This window comes from Mauremys reevesii, linkage group 1 (assembly GCF_016161935.1).
Source record: "Mauremys reevesii isolate NIE-2019 linkage group 1, ASM1616193v1, whole genome shotgun sequence".
NCBI classification, from domain to species: Eukaryota; Metazoa; Chordata; order Testudines; family Geoemydidae; genus Mauremys; species Mauremys reevesii.
In genome coordinates this window covers 151,285,108-151,303,445 of record NC_052623.1, presented here as the reverse complement: position 1 = coordinate 151,303,445, position 18,338 = coordinate 151,285,108, and the positions used below count along the sequence as shown (strand labels likewise).

Sequence of the window (18,338 nt, the reverse complement as noted above, 5' to 3'; positions counted from 1 at the left end):
AACAATGGCAAAAAAAAGTTGTTTAATTGATTTGGCTGATAATTCTCACATTGGCTATTTATAACAGAGAGTGAATGGAAAATGGCAAAATGTGAAAATGTTTCTGTAATTGCAATACAAGTATTGTGCTAATGTCTAACCTTTCTTAAATTATAAAGATTGTATGCATTTATCTGTTAGTTTTTCAGATACTTACTTGCAGGAATGTTTTCTTCATTCTCAGGTTTACTAAATTGAAGGATCTGATGGGCAGTGCACTTAAATTAAATCTCATGAAGGCAATAGTCACAAAATTTGAATGACCTCAAGTGGGTTACTCTCACTTTCAGGCATGTGAACCTATGTCTTCTGTGTTTTGTACTCCATCAAACCCACTGTCATTGTTTTAACAAATAATTAAAATGTGACAGTTCTTTCAAAAGAACTCCTATTGAATAGAGTGGGAATTACATTTCATACATTGGAGTATTGGAGGATTAGGTTACTGAGAGACTTTCAAATAAGAGAATTACAAATAATTTTAGTTTCTCTTGCTGCTACTTCTAATGAATGGACATAGTTATATTTGGATACAGGCTTTCTCCCTCAGAAGACCGCTTCCTGCAGTTTAATTCTAATCCCGTGTTTATGATCTCTTATTCTTCCCATATGGAACTAATTGTGATTCCATAAATTCACCATTATAATTTCACTGTAGGATCAGGTATGGAGAGAAAATGGGCTGTGTGAGGGAGAAAGCACAAAAAAAATCTTAGCTAATTACTAACCATGGCAATGAAAACCCTAAACACTGCCTGAAAGTTAAATGCATTTATGATTTTATATACTATACTAACACTTTCATCAATATGGAAGTTTGCTGGAATTGTAAAAAAGAGGGATTAAAAAAATCTGGTGTATAAAGGACTATATGAAAACCTGGCTTACATCTCATGCAAGTGCATTCATTGTGATTAGGACGCCTGGGATATAACAGGAGACTATGGCCTAAGATGGGAATGGATTTCTGTTTCATTTAGAACATTGGTTTTCAAACTTTGGGGGATGTCCACTTAAGGGCATGGGATGAGGTTATTGGAGGAGTGTGGTAGGGTATGGGGCTGCAGCCAGCTGGATGTTTGAAGAATGAGGAGAAGGCTCAGGGGAGTCCCCAGTGGTTGTGGTTTGCGGGATGGGAGTGCAATCCCTCCTGCCCTGCCCCAGAAGCCTCTTCTTTCCTCCCTGACCACTGAGAGCTCCCTGAACCCTCTCCCCGCTGCTGCCCTGCCCGGGCACCCAACTGTCGGCAACCCTGCATATTTTAAATCCTCCACAAACGGGGAGACCAAGAGACTCTGGGTTGGGGGGAAGTAGGAAGAGGAACCCTGGTTGCTCTGATCTGCACTGTGATGCCATGGGCTCCTCTGAGGATGGAGCTAGCTGGGTCCTGCTGAGGCCCCAGGTGTGAATCGTCCACTCCCTTTGATGAATGACTTTGTGTACTGGATGTCCAGGAGGTTTTTTTGGAGAGAGGGTGGTGGCGGGAGAGGATGACTGTTTTGTGACTCCCATGAAGAAGGGCTATGGGGCAAAAAAAAAAAGTATATATATATATAGATATATATTGGTTAATGGAAATGGTTTTGTTTTTTTTATAAAAAATACTTGATAGCATTGTGAATGAAAACTAATCCTTAGCAAATGTGAAGTAACATTTTCCCAGTAACAGAAATGAATGATCCCTTTTTGTAATGTACAACATATTTATGTCTGCTCTGAGTTTTATATCCATGTCTATAAAAGTGTATCATTCAAGCTGAATTTCTTTCATAGTATGCCACTTCAGTACTTAATCATATTTCAACTTTGAAATCAAAATGTTCATGTTTTAAGGCTACTCAGCATGTACAGTTAAATAGTATACACTTTCTTTGTTTCTTTCACTGTCTTGCATTTAGTAGGAACATATTTTATAATAAGACTTGAGTCTGCAAACATTTATGCATGAAGTTTTTCAGTAATTGTTATCATTAAAATCAATATAGAATATCAGGGTTGGAAGGGACCTCAGGAGATCATCTAGTCCAACCCCCTGCTCAAAGCAGGGCCAATCCCCAAAAGGCCCCCTCAAGGATTGAACTCACAACCCTGGCTTTAGCAGGCCAATGCTCAAACCCCTGAGCTATCCATAACTCAGATACATCAGTATTTGGAGAATTGGGTCCATATTATCTTAAAATAGCCTTACCTAATATAATATTTCCAGTCAGCCTCCTTGTAAATTTATTTCATCTTTTTTTTTAAATCCAGGAATCTTCTCTGCTCTACTTTATGTATAATCTCCCTTCTCTTCTCCATTTTATGCATGATAATTCTTGTCCCTTCATATATCTCCATTTTATACATACATCCAGCAGCTTTCTTTAAGTCATCCTTCTACTGTAAGTCATTTCAGTCTACACCAATGCACTATAATTACTCTGCACCTACCATTCTCCCAGCCAGACTGCTTTCATAATCCTCTCTAAATCTGCTGTATTAAAAAATCATCCATATCAAATATTATATTTCTGCTCTAGTATAAATTTTAAAACTGTAATTAAGTTGCAGATATTTTCCCTGCCATTCATGAGTGCTACAACCTGTGCTGTTGCCTATTTTGACGTCAGTATAAAAACTGAGAGATATAATTACAGTATTCATGTAAGGACAGTGCATCATCCTACATATGTTTTATTTGCCAAAAAATTATTTGCGTTTTATAAATGAAATTCACATCTGGATCATATCAAGTGATCCCAGGCAACAAATACAGGAATCAGGAAATACAACTTAATGAAGAAGCACTAAACATGAAGTTTAAAATGGTTTTCTGCTGTAGCTCTGCAAAACCTAATTAACTACAACTTGGAAGTCAGAGTGATTGAATACACTTCCCAACTTGATCTATCAGTAATGTGATGCTTGGTACACAAATGGCCAAAGAATTGAATTTGTCCGGTATGTTGTCCTCAGCTGTCAGATAAAGACAAATTCAAGATAGTGAAAATGAACTGGAGTTTGAGTCTCTAGTGTTCTGATTTCTCTTTTTCAAGGGCAATGAGATGGATCCACTCCCCAAAGGCTGCTGTCACTTCAGCTGCTAATGGGTTTCTCTAATCCTTTATTCTTAGAAATGAAAGTTGTGTGCACTTTTGTTAACCAGGTTACAAAATCTCCTAAAGCCCTCTTGATATCTAAAACAACTTGAAGCCATTTTTTTCATCTTGAAAAATGGAAGGGGTATATGTGTGTTTATAGACTCATTTTCTCTCTCTTCTCTGGATCACTGCATGTGATCCAGCTGTGAATTTCATTAACAAAAAGGCAAATTTAATGTGCATATATATATATTGTTATGGGGTGTGTGTGTGTGTGTGTGTGTGTATATATATATATATATATATATATATATATATATATATACACACACACAATCCATAACAATAAAATTTAGAACATGGATGCATATATATGTATATATGTTCTAAATAACAGGAGATAAAATCTGATGTATTGTTACGGATTGTGTACCCCACACTGGTAGAGAGAGAAGCCAGAGAGCAATTAGTGCACCTGGTTGCATCTGCAGCATACATACATGTAGGGACACACCCAGCTGCAGTTATATGGAGGCTCTCTGACCAGCCCTTGCATAGGACGGCTACAGCTAAGGCAACTCCCAGCTCCTCAGGTATGCACCCCCTCTGGAATATAAACCCAAAATTATACAGTCTTGCACTGCACAGGGAACTGTACAGCGTAAGCTCATAAAATTTGCCCCCTCCCTCAATGTGGAGAGGAATATGCAACAGCCTTTGCCCCTGAGTTGTGATTCTTCTTTGAGTGATTGCTCAAGTCCGTTCAACTTAGGTGTGTGTGCTCGCCACGTGCACTGGTGCCAGAAGTTTTTCCCTCAGCAGTGTCTGTTGGAGACCGGCTCTGGCACCCCCTGGAGTAGCGCACGTATGCCACAGCACATAGGGTGCCATCGGCCCTCTCCACCCTAAGTTCCTTCTTGCTACCAGTGATGGTGAACGGAACTGGTGCTGCTTCAGCTAGACCTGTTGCTTTTCGTTCATTTGAACTCATTTACCTCTTGCAAATATTACTGCATATAGTTTCCCTCTAGTTTAGTTCAACCTATTTGTTAAGTTAGAGACTTAGTAGGTCTCTAAACGGACTTCGCCTTGGCATGGGGCATGGCCAAGGCTTTAAACCCTGCAATCGCTGTAAAAGGCCCATTAGCGATCCACTTAATAGTTGTTTATGGTGCTTGGGCGAAGGTCACATTAGTGATAAGTGCAAAATCTGCAAGTCCTTCAAGCCCAGGATAAAGAATGAGCGTGACATTCATTTGAAGGCACTCCTGATTGAGTCTGCCCTTACCCCGATGTCGGAGCACCAAGCATTGTGACCTCAGTGCACAGCGCCCCACCGGTACCATCTATGAGCCAGCACTAGTCTCCTTCCATGGCTCCAGCCAAGAAGCCCAGGAAGATGGGGCGAGGAAGGTCTCCAGCTTCCTGCGAGATAAAGGACAAATCTGGGGTGGACCAAGCCCCTGTCTCAGGCGCTTCTTCACCCCCTTGGGGATTTCGGGCCCCATCTCAGGTGGAGTGGTGTAACCCAGCCCACTCCCCACTGGCTACTCCAGATGCCATCCTCGCCAGGGGCCCTCCAAATGGCGCAAGACATTGTCCCTCCCAGTGCCGCCCACTCTGACCCATGCGGGGTTCCGGTCCCAAGGTAAACTCAGGTTGGGACCACCACAGTCTCCACCTTTCCAACAGTGCTCCCCGTCACAGGGGCTATCCCACCAATGGTCGCCCTCTCGCAGCCAACATGCTTCTGACTGTGATAGGCAGAAGCTTCTTAGCCCCATCCAGTCTCCCATCTCTGTTAAATATAAGTCATTGTCTTCAGGATCAGAGGATTCAAATCACCATTCATGTTGGAGGCTTTAAGTAGCCTTATCCTCACCTTTATTCTCCCAATACAGTCCCTCCCTTTCCCTGACCATAGGCACTACTCCCTGCTGGTTCTCTTGGGGGCATAAGCAGCCCTTCTTCCACAAAAGCAGAGAAGAGATAGTCATCATTGGGTGCAAAAAAAGGGATAAATCTCCATTATAAAGCACCCTTGTACTCTGGGGAACTCTGAGAGAGATTCTTCCTCTCTAAGGACCCACCTCTAATACAGTTTGCTACAAGCCATAAACAAGCTTTTATATATTAGTGTACTAAACAACTGTACTAATGCCATGTAAAAATGGCACTGTCACAGAATGACTGGCCTTCTGAAGGATAATGGGTCTAGCCTCATTTGTGACTCATTAAGGCCTTCTTCCTAGGTGGGCAAATGTAGTGTAGCCACATGACAGGTAAGTCGTATGCTTAAATCAGTCCAGGCCTGGATATAAAAGAGAAGCTTCCAGAGAGGCAAAGCAGGAAAGTGAAGGCCTGACTGCTCACCTCTCCAAGTCCAGGGGGGAAAGGGGTAGCTCAAAGAAGCCAAGTGAGGGCTGCATCTTAATTATCAGCACAGATCCTAGAAGGAGGGCTGTGGGATTCCTGAATTAAGAAGGGAAAACCCTCCTGCCTGCACAGGTAGTGTCTATACTGAAGAACTACAGTGGTGCAGCTGCAGCACTGCAGCTGGGCCACTGTAGCACTGTACTCTATATTCCCCTCATGTTCACCTGTGCAGCTCCAGTGAAGGTTATGGTATTGCACAGGTGTCACTGAGGGCAGAATTTGCCTTTTGGTGGTGGTGATGTGTGGCAAGTTAAATACCCGTGTTAACTTTCAGTTCCCTAGATGAGCTTGCTAGGCTCAGAATTGGGGAAAAAACATTTTTTCTAATTGCAATCGGAGCACATTTGATGTGGAAATTGAGAGCCAAATCTGGAGTCTGTTTTTTCATAGAATCATAGAATATCAGGGTTGGAAGGGACCTCAGGAGGTCATCTAGTCCAACTCCCTGCTCAAAGCAGGACCAAACCCAACTAAATCATCCCAGGCAGGGCTTTGTCAAGTCTGACCTTAAAAACCTCTAAGGAAGGAGATTCCACCACCTCCCTAGGTAACCCATTCCAGTTCTTCACCACCCTACTAGTGAAAAAGGTTTTCCTAATGTCCAACCTAAACCTCCCCCTCTGCAACTTGAGACCATTTAATTATTATTTTTAAAAAAATGCAATGAGATACTATAAAATTGACTAATAATTCTCTGCTGCTTTATTCCTTTTTCACCTAAAAAGACATTAACTTCATTTTGACTGTTAAATTAGACTTATTGTCTTTCTGAAGTGATTTAGAGAATGAAATGGCTGGGATGCCAAAATTATGATTATGATTATTATCATCATAATTCCAGCTATCAGTGGTATCCAATGTTTTACCTGTTTTTAGAAAAGTTGTTGGATGTTATTCCAAAAGTGACACAGAGTATCTTAAATTAGCTGGAAAAATTCATTCAGATAGAATAGTAAAGTTGGCCATGTGTGGTGGAGAGAAAGCAACATGGATTATATAAAGGAAGCCTATTAATGCTCTTTGAAGGAGTTGTATAATAATGAATAAAGAAGAACCAATTAATCTAATGTATTTGTATTTTAAAGCAGTGTTTGACGAAAAATAAATCCTCAAAATCGAGGTAAAACTGTCATATATTAAAAACTGAAAGAGAAAATGTAGAGTTACAGGTGAGATTCTGTGCTACATTTCCAAAAAGCACAGCACAGAACTCTCAATACAGGAGGAGAGGTGTAGAATCAGGTGACTGTAAGACAACTTCGTGCCCTTCCAATCCTGGGTTCTTCTAAGGGCTGAAGAGGCCTCCGAGGTAAATTAAACAGCCCTGGGGACCTGTCTCAGTTTTAGCAGCCTTACTAGGACTACTTTGTGGGGCCACAGTGCTGCCTAGAATCTCCACACAACTGCCTACTTCAATCGCACCACCAACATGCTCCGCCTGCCCCTGGTATGTCCTGTAAACCATGGCTGCCATAGGGATCCTCGCAGGTCAGTTTTAGACTTTTGCAATGCATGTGTTGGAAGATTCTCCCCTGAATAGAGACAGGGCTTTTACTGCCCTTATATGCAACTCCAGCTCTTTAACCTGGTCCCTGTAGGCCAGGTGATGAGATCAGTTTTCCAAATGGAATAAAATTAATAGTAGGTTGAGTCAAACACCTATACAAAGACAAATGTTGTTTAATGTGTTAAATATCAGGAAAAGAGGGTGAGCAGTGAGATGACAAAATTTGAAGATGGCAGTTATTTTGGTAAAGACCAGGGAAAACATTGAGCAACTTCAGAAGCATCTGACAAAGCTAGGCAACTGGGCAATGTGATAGTAGGAGAAAATAACTGTAGATAAGTGTAAGGTTATGCAGGGTAATGGCCCCTTCAGATCAGAAAAAGGTAGTGTGAGAGGTTAGTTAGCCTATTTCAAGTGTCCAGAAAAACAAAACAGGTATTAGTGAGAGGCAGAAGGCCCTGAGGAATAGTTTGTGTCTGGGAGGGTGAAAGTATAGGAAGAAAACAGTCTATTTTTCCTTTAAGGGCTGAGGATCAGGAGCCTTGTATTGGTGGGTGAGGCAAGGCTTCCCTCTCTTCTTGCTGGTCCAGATAAGTGCTTTGGAAGGATTAAGGGAGTGGTTGGTTGACTGGGTGGGTGAATTTCAAAAGAAGGCTCAGAGCCCAGAAAGAAGACGGACTCAGCCAGCAACCTGCCCCCAGAAAGGGGGCCGTGAAACCCTGAACTAAAAGGAGAGTTTGTGTGATGGGGAAGCTAGGACTTGAATCACACAGCCCAAAAGCAGGGCTGTGGAAATCCTGAACCTCACTTTGGGATGCTGAACTATGTTGAATAAATTATAACCCAAGAGAAGGGGAATTTTGTTTTAAATACTTTTTCTTTTTTTGGCTGTAAGTGGATTTTCAGAAGTCAGAGGGAAACTGAGGTGGGGTATCTGCAGGGCCATCCCAGGCCACAAGGAGGCATTCTGGGATACACCTGTCTACACACATCAGAAGGAATATTTTAAATTACACATAACATTCATGAGTCCCTGTCATCGTTATGGGCTGTTCAACAAAACACATTGCTTCAGGTGAAGCTGTAGTTCAAATCACAAATAATGTTATTCTGTATTATGTTAGAGTTAAAGAATAATATTGAAAATATTATAACATCAGTATCTAAATCAATGGTACATCCTTACTTGGATACTGTAGTTTTATTCCATTATAGAAGAAATAGAAAAGGTTCAGAGAAGGACAATAGACATTTTTAATGCCTTAATCCCTTAACATGAGTATATTCTATTGACTTCAGCAGGGATACCTCTGTGAATAGGGATTATTCACATGAGCAAGGGTTTCCAGGATCAGACCCTTACTTGGGAAATTTGTTTATTATACCTCCTTGTGGCATGGTGTCTACATTGATTGCACAATGTTGTACTTAAATAATTAGTACATACATATACTTTATGCCCACACGAAATAAAAAGTATAAGTCATAATGCTCAGTGTGCAATTTTCACAGGATTCTGTAACAACAAAGTAGTCTTCAGGGGGCGGAAACTACCCAGTCACTGTTGGATGGAATATGGATTCATAGGAAGACACTGACAGTACCACTACAAAACAGCCCATTCATGTTAATTGTCCTTTTCTTCCACTTGAAACAGAAACCTCCAAATCCTTTGCTGTTAGTGCCAATGCGTGCTCTTTGGGAGTGAGAGGAAGGTGGAGTCTGCATTTTATTTTTCATGTGGCAAAACAGAGCTACTAAGGTCTAGTCAGCGGGCTGAGGAGAGAGATTCATATAGTGCTAGAGGGAAATTTTAATTTTCTTTCTGCTTCCTCCAAAACTGCTCAACCCTCTCCACTCCAATCCTGCTGGTGGTGTAAGAGTGCTGTCACCCACAAACTCCCAGCTTGCTCCTCCCTTGCAGTTAGTCCAATCAGCAGCCTTCCCCACTATGCCTGAAATACCACTTTGGAGCAGGGAGCCAACCGCCAGCCGGAGAAGCACTCTCGCATTAAGCAGAAATAAGAAATATAGCCCGTTGCTCTTATCAGCTCTCAGCTCTGTGCTCAGTCCAGGGGCAGCGCTAGACATTTCGTCGCCCCAAGCATGGCAGCATGCTGCAGGGGGCACTCTGCCAGTCACTGGTCCCGTGGCTCCGGTGGACCTTCCGCAGGCATGCTGCAGCAGGCTGCCTGCCTGCCGCCCTCCCGGCGACCGGCAAAGCAGCCCCGCGGCTTGCCGCCCCAAGCACGCGTTTGGCGTGCTGGGGCCTGGAGCCGCCCCTGGCTCAGTCTGAGGCCATATACTCCAGAAGAAAGTGAGGGAGAGAAAAGGAGATGCAGAGCAATGTGGGCAGAGTCTGGCCAGACAGTGGGTGGCTGGGGAAAACTGGCAGAAGAAGAGATGAGTTGGACAGGTTGCAGGAAGAAAGTACCAAATGTGGACTCTGTCAAGCAGGAGTCCTGGCAAGCCTCAAAGGAGACATTGCTTTATTTCAGCTAGACCCTTCCAAACAGAACTACTACAGGGATAACAATGAAAAACTCACCAAGCAACATAGGAGGTTTTTGTGGCACTGGAATCTGTGAGATGCCCTCCACAGGATATAGGAGTGTATGACCTGCTTTTGAGCAGCCTACAGAATTTGTATGTAAAATGTCTGTAAAAAATGTTCAGTTCATCCATATTACCCCTGGAATAGTGCTGAGGATGGTGTGCCATACAGTACTGAGGTGTTTGTGAGGAAGGAGGAGTTGTTCAAGTTAGATGCTTATAGTACACATATTTGTCTTGTGAATCGTTTGTAGGTCTCTAATATGTATAATTTTATGCTGCAGATTTTTTATATTTGGGTTATTCAGTAAAAAAAACAATATTTGCAGCCTTCCATGTGACGTACAGACAAAGAAACAGAAGGGCAGTTGTGAATTATGGCTGTTTAGTAGTTTGACAGATGTGCCAGAGGAGGTCATCTGCTTGAGGAAATAGTTTTCTCTGGTACTCAGATTCATTCCATATTAATCCACAAAGGGAATTTTTTGTTTTAACATAAGTTTTATGTGCTGGAGTCACGAGGACACCTTCTACTTTGCATTGGATTTTCCCAACCAATTCATGTTTTTTAAAAAAATTTTTTGATAGAGCTGAAAGGGGAAAAAATGTGGTAGATTAGACCCCATCCACGGTGTGATTTAATGCCTTCATCAGTGTTTTATGCCTTTTCAGGAACAGGACAAGAGGAGGGAGATGTTCAAAGAACCCACCCCATTTCTTTTTCCTAAATATTAATTATGTCCTTCCCAGTCACCTGTTAAGAGAAGACAGATATTTGATACTCCCCAGAATGGAAACAAGTTCCTGACATAGTGATATGGTTTTGAAAGGGGCCTCTCAGGGAAGAACCCATATCTAGTTAAGGATATTTGGGGAGACCCCTCATCTAAATCCCCTCTATCTTGCCTCTGTCATTGCAGATCCTGATTGGGTTGTAGAAGCTTATCCTTGGACATTATTGAAGCAGAATTATTGGCATTTCAGCAATATTCCATAGATACTCATGCATGATCAGTAAACACATTTTGAGTCAAGGTGGTAGAGTGGGGATAAATTATTCATGGTCTTCATCACAAACACCCAGAAATCATCAAAGCCTAGGTCTGCTAGAACCTCTTGTTTATTTTATTTTATTTTATTTGATGTGAGTAGGCTGCTTGGGCTGCAATTGACAATACTACCACTACCACAAGTTTCCTCTGGCCACAGGCCACCAGAAGGTTAGCACAATAGATGGTTTCACATACAGGCAGCTGGCACTGTAGTGGCAGAAGTAGGGGGACTTATATTCACCCTCACTATGGGTAGCATCCATCCAAAGCAGATGTGAAACAATTTATGGAAGGGCAGAAAGAGAGGAACGGGAAACTTTTTTGATATGAGAAGCAGCACCAGAGGAGAACTTCAAAGAGGAAAAGGAAGGGACTGGACCACAGAGAAGAAGAGAGGTTAGAGGTTGTGAAGCTACATTCACTGACACTTGTAATGTGCTTTGGAATTCTTGGATGGAAGACAGAATAGAAACAAAAAATATTATTTATATATTAATTTACACAGTGTTCAGTCAATCCACATAATTCTCTGTCAGGATTTAATGGAGTGACTGGATGAATAATTTCAGAACCACTCACAACATCTTGAGTTTTGAAAGCTTAAGATAATAAGGCAATTTTAAATATCTTTAAGGGTCAGGAAACAATTCTGTTCTCTGCCCTTTCAGTCCTGCAGTGCACACCATTCCATAGCTTGGTGAAATATGGAGGATTTCACCTTCCTCTGAAACATCAAGAACTAACCACTTTTGGGGACAGAGAGTTAGACTATATGGCTCAAAGTTCTGATGTAGATTGGCCAAGCCTATGTTGTGAACATAAATGGCACATTCAGCAAAATTCAGTGTCAGTGGTACTCAGTGTACTAATTATTTCTGGCTGTTCCATTAATATCTGTGGCTTGTGTACTGAACACAACATCTTACATATCAGAGATGAAGCAGCAGTTAAACAGTTAAATTTCCCTCCAGAAAATGAATGAGCATGGCTAACTTGCCGGATCATTTCTAAGCAAACTTGATTAACCAGGTGGTGTTTTTGAAAGGATGTGCAATTTAAGTTAAAAGGGGGTTTTGTTCTATTTCCTTATAAATAAACTGGGTTAAAGTAGTAGTAACCTTAACACATGTTATTTCCTGTGGAATTAATGACTAGCTGAGGTTAATGGGCCTCTGCTTCACCTCAAGCCATCAGTTCTCTCCACTAGTTATTAATTCCCCAGGAAATGACTTGTGCCTCAATCATTACTGCTTAAGTATTGTAGGACTGTTATCATTGTCAAGGTTATTACAGTGTTTTTGTTTTGTTTATTTGCTTTTTAACAATCGCTGATGTTTCATTTTTTTTTCTTCTAAAATTTTGATGTTGCAGAAAGTTAAAGATAGCCTGGGGAGATTCTCAGGTCAGATTGAGGTTATTCGCAGCAAGAAGACATCAGCTTTGCAAAGTGCCACACCTGGGGAAGCTGCAAAGATACAGGAAAAGCTGACTCAGCTTAATTTCCAATGGGAAAAAATTAACAAGATGTACAGGGACCGACAGGCGTAAGTAACTTCTTTATATTGTTATTTATGGTGAAGCTCATTAACATTTGGCTTACTGGTGTGATTGCTCCAGCTTCTGTTATCGAAACACAGGAACATACATGTGATTTTTAAATTTAAATTCAAAGCAAGTTTGTAAAATTTAAAAATATTTTGCCCAATTGCCATTTATGTTGCACTTTATATATCATATATAAATGCCATGTGTGTGCATGACCATTTGCAGACAACTAAAACTCAGATACCCCTCCCCTGAAGATTGTACAGTCTTAAGGCACTGATCAGACAACTTTTCCATGCAAGAAAACCCTGTGTGCTCAGTGAAAAACACTATTGATTTCAGGATCTGACCCTATGGTGCGGTATAGTTTTGAAAAAATCCATTCCAGTTTTAGAGATGTTACAGGTTCCAAGATTATTACCCACTTGAAGTCCAAGGAATGAGTCTGGAATTGGTAATAACTCTATGCCAAGAATATAATCTTTTTAAATGCACCTACTGTATATTTGATATTAGACAGCAAGGGAAGGCATAAACAAAGGTATGGGGAAAGGTAGTGGTGATCAATCATGAGATCTATTTATTTGTTAAGTACATATATTTTTATTTTGTTTGAAATATGGGTTGAAGTGGAAATCAGGTTATGATTGGGAAAGTAGCCAAACCCGCCTTACTGATTAAAGTCTTGTTTGTGCTAGTAATATAGCATATGTCTAGCAACCCAGTAATTCATTGTATGCCCTATGTACAAATCTATATTTAAAGCTTTTGGCATCCTTTACTAAAATGTCTAGGTTTCTGTAAGTCTTCCTTAAAATGTACAATTGGATGACATACCAGATGTCATTGGAGATGTACCAAAACTATGCACAAATGTCTCTGCCACTTGGGATATATCAAGTACTTGAGTAGCAGGTGTACTTTAAAGCTGGCAATTAAGTTTACCTTAATTAAAAGCTTGTAGCTTCACAGTTCAAAACTTTTACTGCGATACCACAGAATAGTACATGGTGAGTCTTTTGAGACTGATTCTAGTTTTGAAAATCCTTACACGTGTGAGTGATGCCACTGGAAGTATTCATATGAGTGTTTGCAGGATTGGACCTTATGTTGTGGATTTATATCCAGATAATACTGTCAAAATACTGTTTAGTCCTAGTCTTTAGAAATTCTTCTTGATAAATTACTATAACTGTTCCCATCTACCCCAGAACAAGGAGTTTGAAGTTTGCTGTAATGTCACTTTCCTCCTAATTTCATTTTTAGATATGCTGATACAGTGTCCCATCAGGTAGTCATCAGCATAGTATACTATCTGAAGAAGTGCATAAAGAGTTCCCATTCATTTTTAGAATGAATGTACTAAAAATCTCATTTATAATTCAGAACTATTACTATCATATAAATGGGTTAGGGGGTGAACCCATGGGAACAGTGAGAAGGAGAAAAAATGCTTTACTGTACTGCGGACTAACACTTTAGCTTGTCCTACCAGCCAAACCTAAGTAAACTAGCTGGAATATGGTGTTTATTAAAAATGAATTTACAGTGGCAGGCATAATGTAGATTGTGTAGAGGTGTACTTCTAGATAGCCATCCAGTAATCAACTTTTGTTTTGGTTTATGCTTTGTTTTGCAGTATAAGCCAAGGAGGAAGTTCAGGGAGAGCTGTAGTGGAAATAATAATTCACTAATCCTTCTGATGTCATTGCTGTTTGGCTTCATCCTCTAAAGTATAAATTAGAGAGACAAATGTATAATCTGGGAAGGTTTCCAGGATGTATGCCTGGGGCTTTTTGTTGTTGTTGTTGTTGTTTTTTTTAAAATAAGATAACTCGGCACTGGCTGCACTAACTAGGATTCTGCTGTTTGTCACAATGCCATTTGCAGCAGTGAAGATGAGGTATAAGTGAAGACTGGATGGTGAAAGCAGCTCAGGCAGAGAGTAACACTGTTTTTTCAAGGCTCAGCTTCAGCCAAATTCTTATATTCCACACTAGTAAAATGAATGTTCAGTACCTTTCTGAGAGTCCCTCCCCACCCTGTATACAGTGGTGGATTAGCCTGGCTAATTGGGGGCCCCCAGAAAAATGGGCACCTGCCAGCGCACTAGGCACTCCTGTTGGGGGAATGGGGCTGGGGCGTAGGGTCTTGTGCCACTCCACCAGCCCTCTTGGTGCTTCTGCTGGGGTCTGGGATTAGGACACCCCTCCGCCCTGACCTTTCTCCCCGGCAGGAATGCCAGGACGGGAGAGTCGGGCAAGCCCCCATGGCAGGAGCATGGGTGGGTACGGGAGGACTGCAGGCAGAAAGGGTGAAGAGGGGCCCCACGAAACCATAATCTGCCTCTGCCTGTATAAATATTCTTGCACTGCTCTGCATGGGCCCATATAAATATTCTTGCTGTTCCAGAGTGAGGGAATAGCATCTAAGGGTGAAAGCTGGGGACTGGAAGTCAACTCCTCCAATATTTTATTCCTAGCACTGCCATCATTTCCTCTGTGCCTCAATTTACCCATATGGAAGATCTACTATAATAATATTCAGCTACACTGAGGGTTGTTTTGAGATTATATATATTAATATTTGCAAAGTGTTTTGCGATCATGAGATGAAGGGCAAAGTATGATTATTTATTATTATTTTTCAACTGAAGTTTACTTAGTTCTGTCCTATTTTGGTATGATTGACTATGATTATAACCTGTGATCAGTTCTGCTTTCTGGAATGGCAGAGTTTTTTTTAAAAAATCTTTTGCTGTGTTAGCTTCAACTTTCTTTTTAAATCTGATATTTTTTTTCAGAACACATATTTTGTGAGGTGGATTTGGGCTGCACAAAAATCCTGGGGAGGATATGACCTTTAGCATTTTGCTTCTAGCTATCTGTGTCTATAAGGGGTAAAAGTATCATAACAATTATACTCATGAGACTTGTTGCCAACATACACTCTTAATGCTGAAGTCTTAGGACAGCTTTAAAAGTATTATGGAAGAAATATCTTCTTTTGCTTTCAAATTGAGTTGATTGGTGGGTGGATGTGCAAATGAAAAGGTGCAGATTCTGGGCTTGAAAGGTGGCTGCAACAGGCTAATACACACATCCCTGAGTAACTCATGTTCCTGAATCTTAGAAAGTCATGGAGTTTTAGTGAAACAGATGTTTCCACTTCTACAAGTGGAGACTAAAATAACATTATTCCAGTAGGCGGAGGTGAGGTGAGAACAATATCTATTACAGTGATCTTGTAGTTCTTAACACACATCCTGCGCCAGATCCCATAGAAGTCAATGGAAAGATTTCTACTGACTTCAGTGAGCTTTGGATTAGGCTAATATATATAGTTTCTCGTTGTTCCCATATCTGTCATATTTTAAGTTGCATTTTGTTGAAATTTCCTACTTAAACTAGGTTTTGGACAATATTTTTTTTTCCTTTCTGAAATATGGCTTGTATTTTCGTGACGGAAAATGAGGAAAATGCTTACCAAGCATAGGTGCTGGAACTAGGGGTGCTGCCTCAACCCCTGACTTGAAGTGGTTTCTATTACATACAGGGTTTGCAGTTTGGTTCAATGGCTCTCAGCACCCTGTGTGTAAAAATTGTTCCAGTGCCCCTGTCACCAAATGCCGCTCAGTATATTTTCAGTATCCTGTTTATAATGAAGGGAAGCTGCTAAGCAGTGTACCTTTTATTGGACATACTAGCTTAACACTACTGTTGTAGGGGTCACACCAGCTACTAAGTTCTTGTTTCAACTCTTGTAGTAGTCTGACACCAGAGAGGTTTTTTTTTTTTGGGGGGGGGGTGGAGAGGAGGAGGGGGAGGGGACCCAAAACCCCAAACCCACCACATTTAACTGACAGAGTTTCATGCTACACAAAACTCCTTGCTTTGCAGGTGCAGCTAGGTAGGTCTGACAAACTGGAAAATTGCCCAGTGTGATGTGTTAGATAGTTAATCATTTTACTTACTAATCAGCTTGCTTCCCCTCAGTACAGTAGTTGTATTGCAGAATTTTCCAAGGCACCCATAATTGAATATCTGGGCACACATTTTATATTTTAGATCAGTTTACTCCTCCAAAATTTCTCCGAAAATAGAGAAAATATACACCACAACTCCCACTACCACATGACAGCTGTATTAAACCTTCTGAGAGAATCAAAAATGGGACATACAGTACCTGCCAACAGACTATCAAAAGCAGGTTTTAGAATTCTACAGCATTTAAACAGCTTGAACAGGGAAAGTGGCTGCATTCAGAAGCTTCCAGCAATAAACACTGGTGGCAGGCCACTAAAAACATCCTGCACTTATTTCTCACAAGCTTCATGCTGAGGACATTCATCCTAGCACAGTTACCTTAACACTGATCCAGGGATGATGATGATGATTTTTTTTTTAATTTTAATGTGTTGGAGGATTTTGTATATTTCAATATTTAACTATATACTCATAATACAATTACTACGTCATAGAATATTTTAGTAATGCGCTTATAATTGTTTCTTGACAGTAATGTTCTGTAGGTAGATTAATAGGAAAGGTAGATTAATAGGAAAATATGATTTATTTTTGGTGTAATTTGTGTGTATGTATTTATTGTGAGACCAGGTTAGGGGGACTGTGATGATGTATGCATTTCTTTATACTTGGATAAGAAGAATAGGTTTGCTAATTGAGCGGACAATGTAAGATTGTTTATGTCCTTTAATTTACTTTACATGCTTTCACGTTACTGTAATTGATGTGATGGGCAATAACACTGTTGTCGCTATGCAACCACATCTGGTTTTTGAAACAAAATTGTTTGTGTTTGAAATTTCATAGTTTTTTTTCCTTTTTGCATGTGTACATCTTTTTCTTCTTGTTTTCTTTCTCCCTTACCTCATTGAGTGCTGATAAATGAAGCAGTTATTGTTAAAATTTTATGGTATAGATGGTGAATCTGATCCTTAAATTAAAGGTGTGAGCAGAACTGGCCAAACCAAGGCCCACATTCTGCAAATAGGTGTTCTAATTGAAGGTCATTCATGCTCCAGGGAAACCTGCAGGAGTCTCAGGCTATGTACACAGTAGCTTCTGTCGGTATAAATTGTCATTGAATAAGACACCCCCTGAGTGACAAGTTACAGCGACCTAAGTGCTGGTGTAGACAGCGCTGTTGGCAGGAGAACTTCTCTTGCTGACATAGCTACTGCCGCTTGTGGGGGCTGAAGTAATGAAGTCGAAGGGAGAGCTCTCTGCCATCAGCTTAGATCATCTGCACTAGCAGCTCTACAGCGGTGCAGCTGCACTGCTGTAAATTCTGTAGTGTAGCCCTAGTAGGTCTCTCAAGGAAACTCTGCATAGATGGAGTCCATACTAGGACATCTGTTTGTAGTGTTGGGGCTAATAATGGCTCCAACTGAATCCTGTCTCATTCCAAGCAAAGATCTGTATTTAGTCAAGAATACATCTTCAGCATGGCCCTATCTTCACTTCCAGTGCCGATAAAATCAAATTAAGCATCAGACCAAGAGAAGAATGTAGTTCTCTTGGTTCTACAGCTAGCCTCTAACCCAAAATGCCTCGTAGCTAAGTCACTGAAACAGTGTTTCTCAGTTACCACATTAGAAAAATGTAGCTAGTAATTCTGTGCAGTTAAACACTGCATTTTAATCTTCAGGCACTGTACATAGGGAGTGTGACGGGGTTTATGTATCCCACATTGGAACAGAAGGGTTTAAGAAGCAACTCTGGGCCCAGGTGACCCTCCCCAGCCACACCTGCAGAGCATGCTCCTGATGGAGGTGGTGCTAAAAAGGAGCCAGACAGCTCAGAAGGGGTCTGACAGGTTAGGGAGAGAGTCCTACCCTGAGAGCTCCCGAAGAAAGGTGCTGCAGAAGCCTTCTCCCAAACAGAGAGCCTGCCAGAATAACAGAAGGGTCAGGTATTCTTATTTCTTTTATAAGACCCTGTTTTCAGTTGCTTAAAACTTTTCCAGATTTTCACTGTTCAGGCTGAAATTTTCCATGCAGTGTGTCAGCCTAAAGATGAAAGTTTTTGGAAAAAATCAGCCAAATTACTTAAGCCATTTTTAAGAACAAGGGTTGGGGAAAATATTTTTTTGCCCATGTTAAAA

The 18,338-nt window shown here is 40.9% G+C and overlaps 1 protein-coding gene across 22 annotated transcripts in view; it reads left to right on the top strand.

The window, feature by feature from the left end:
- DMD (dystrophin) overlaps nt 1–18,338 on the top strand; it is a 2,035,724-nt gene that overhangs the window by 989,823 nt on the left and 1,027,563 nt on the right. For 20 of the 22 annotated variants that reach the window (XM_039486264.1, XM_039486496.1, XM_039486317.1 and 17 more), the window contains one exon: nt 12,039–12,211. In XM_039486264.1, the coding sequence (XP_039342198.1) occupies nt 12,039–12,211 (173 nt within the window). Of the gene's footprint in view, nt 1–12,038; nt 12,212–18,061; nt 18,147–18,338 lie in introns of those variants that run through there. The other 2 variants (XM_039486423.1, XM_039486431.1) reach the window with 2 other exon arrangements.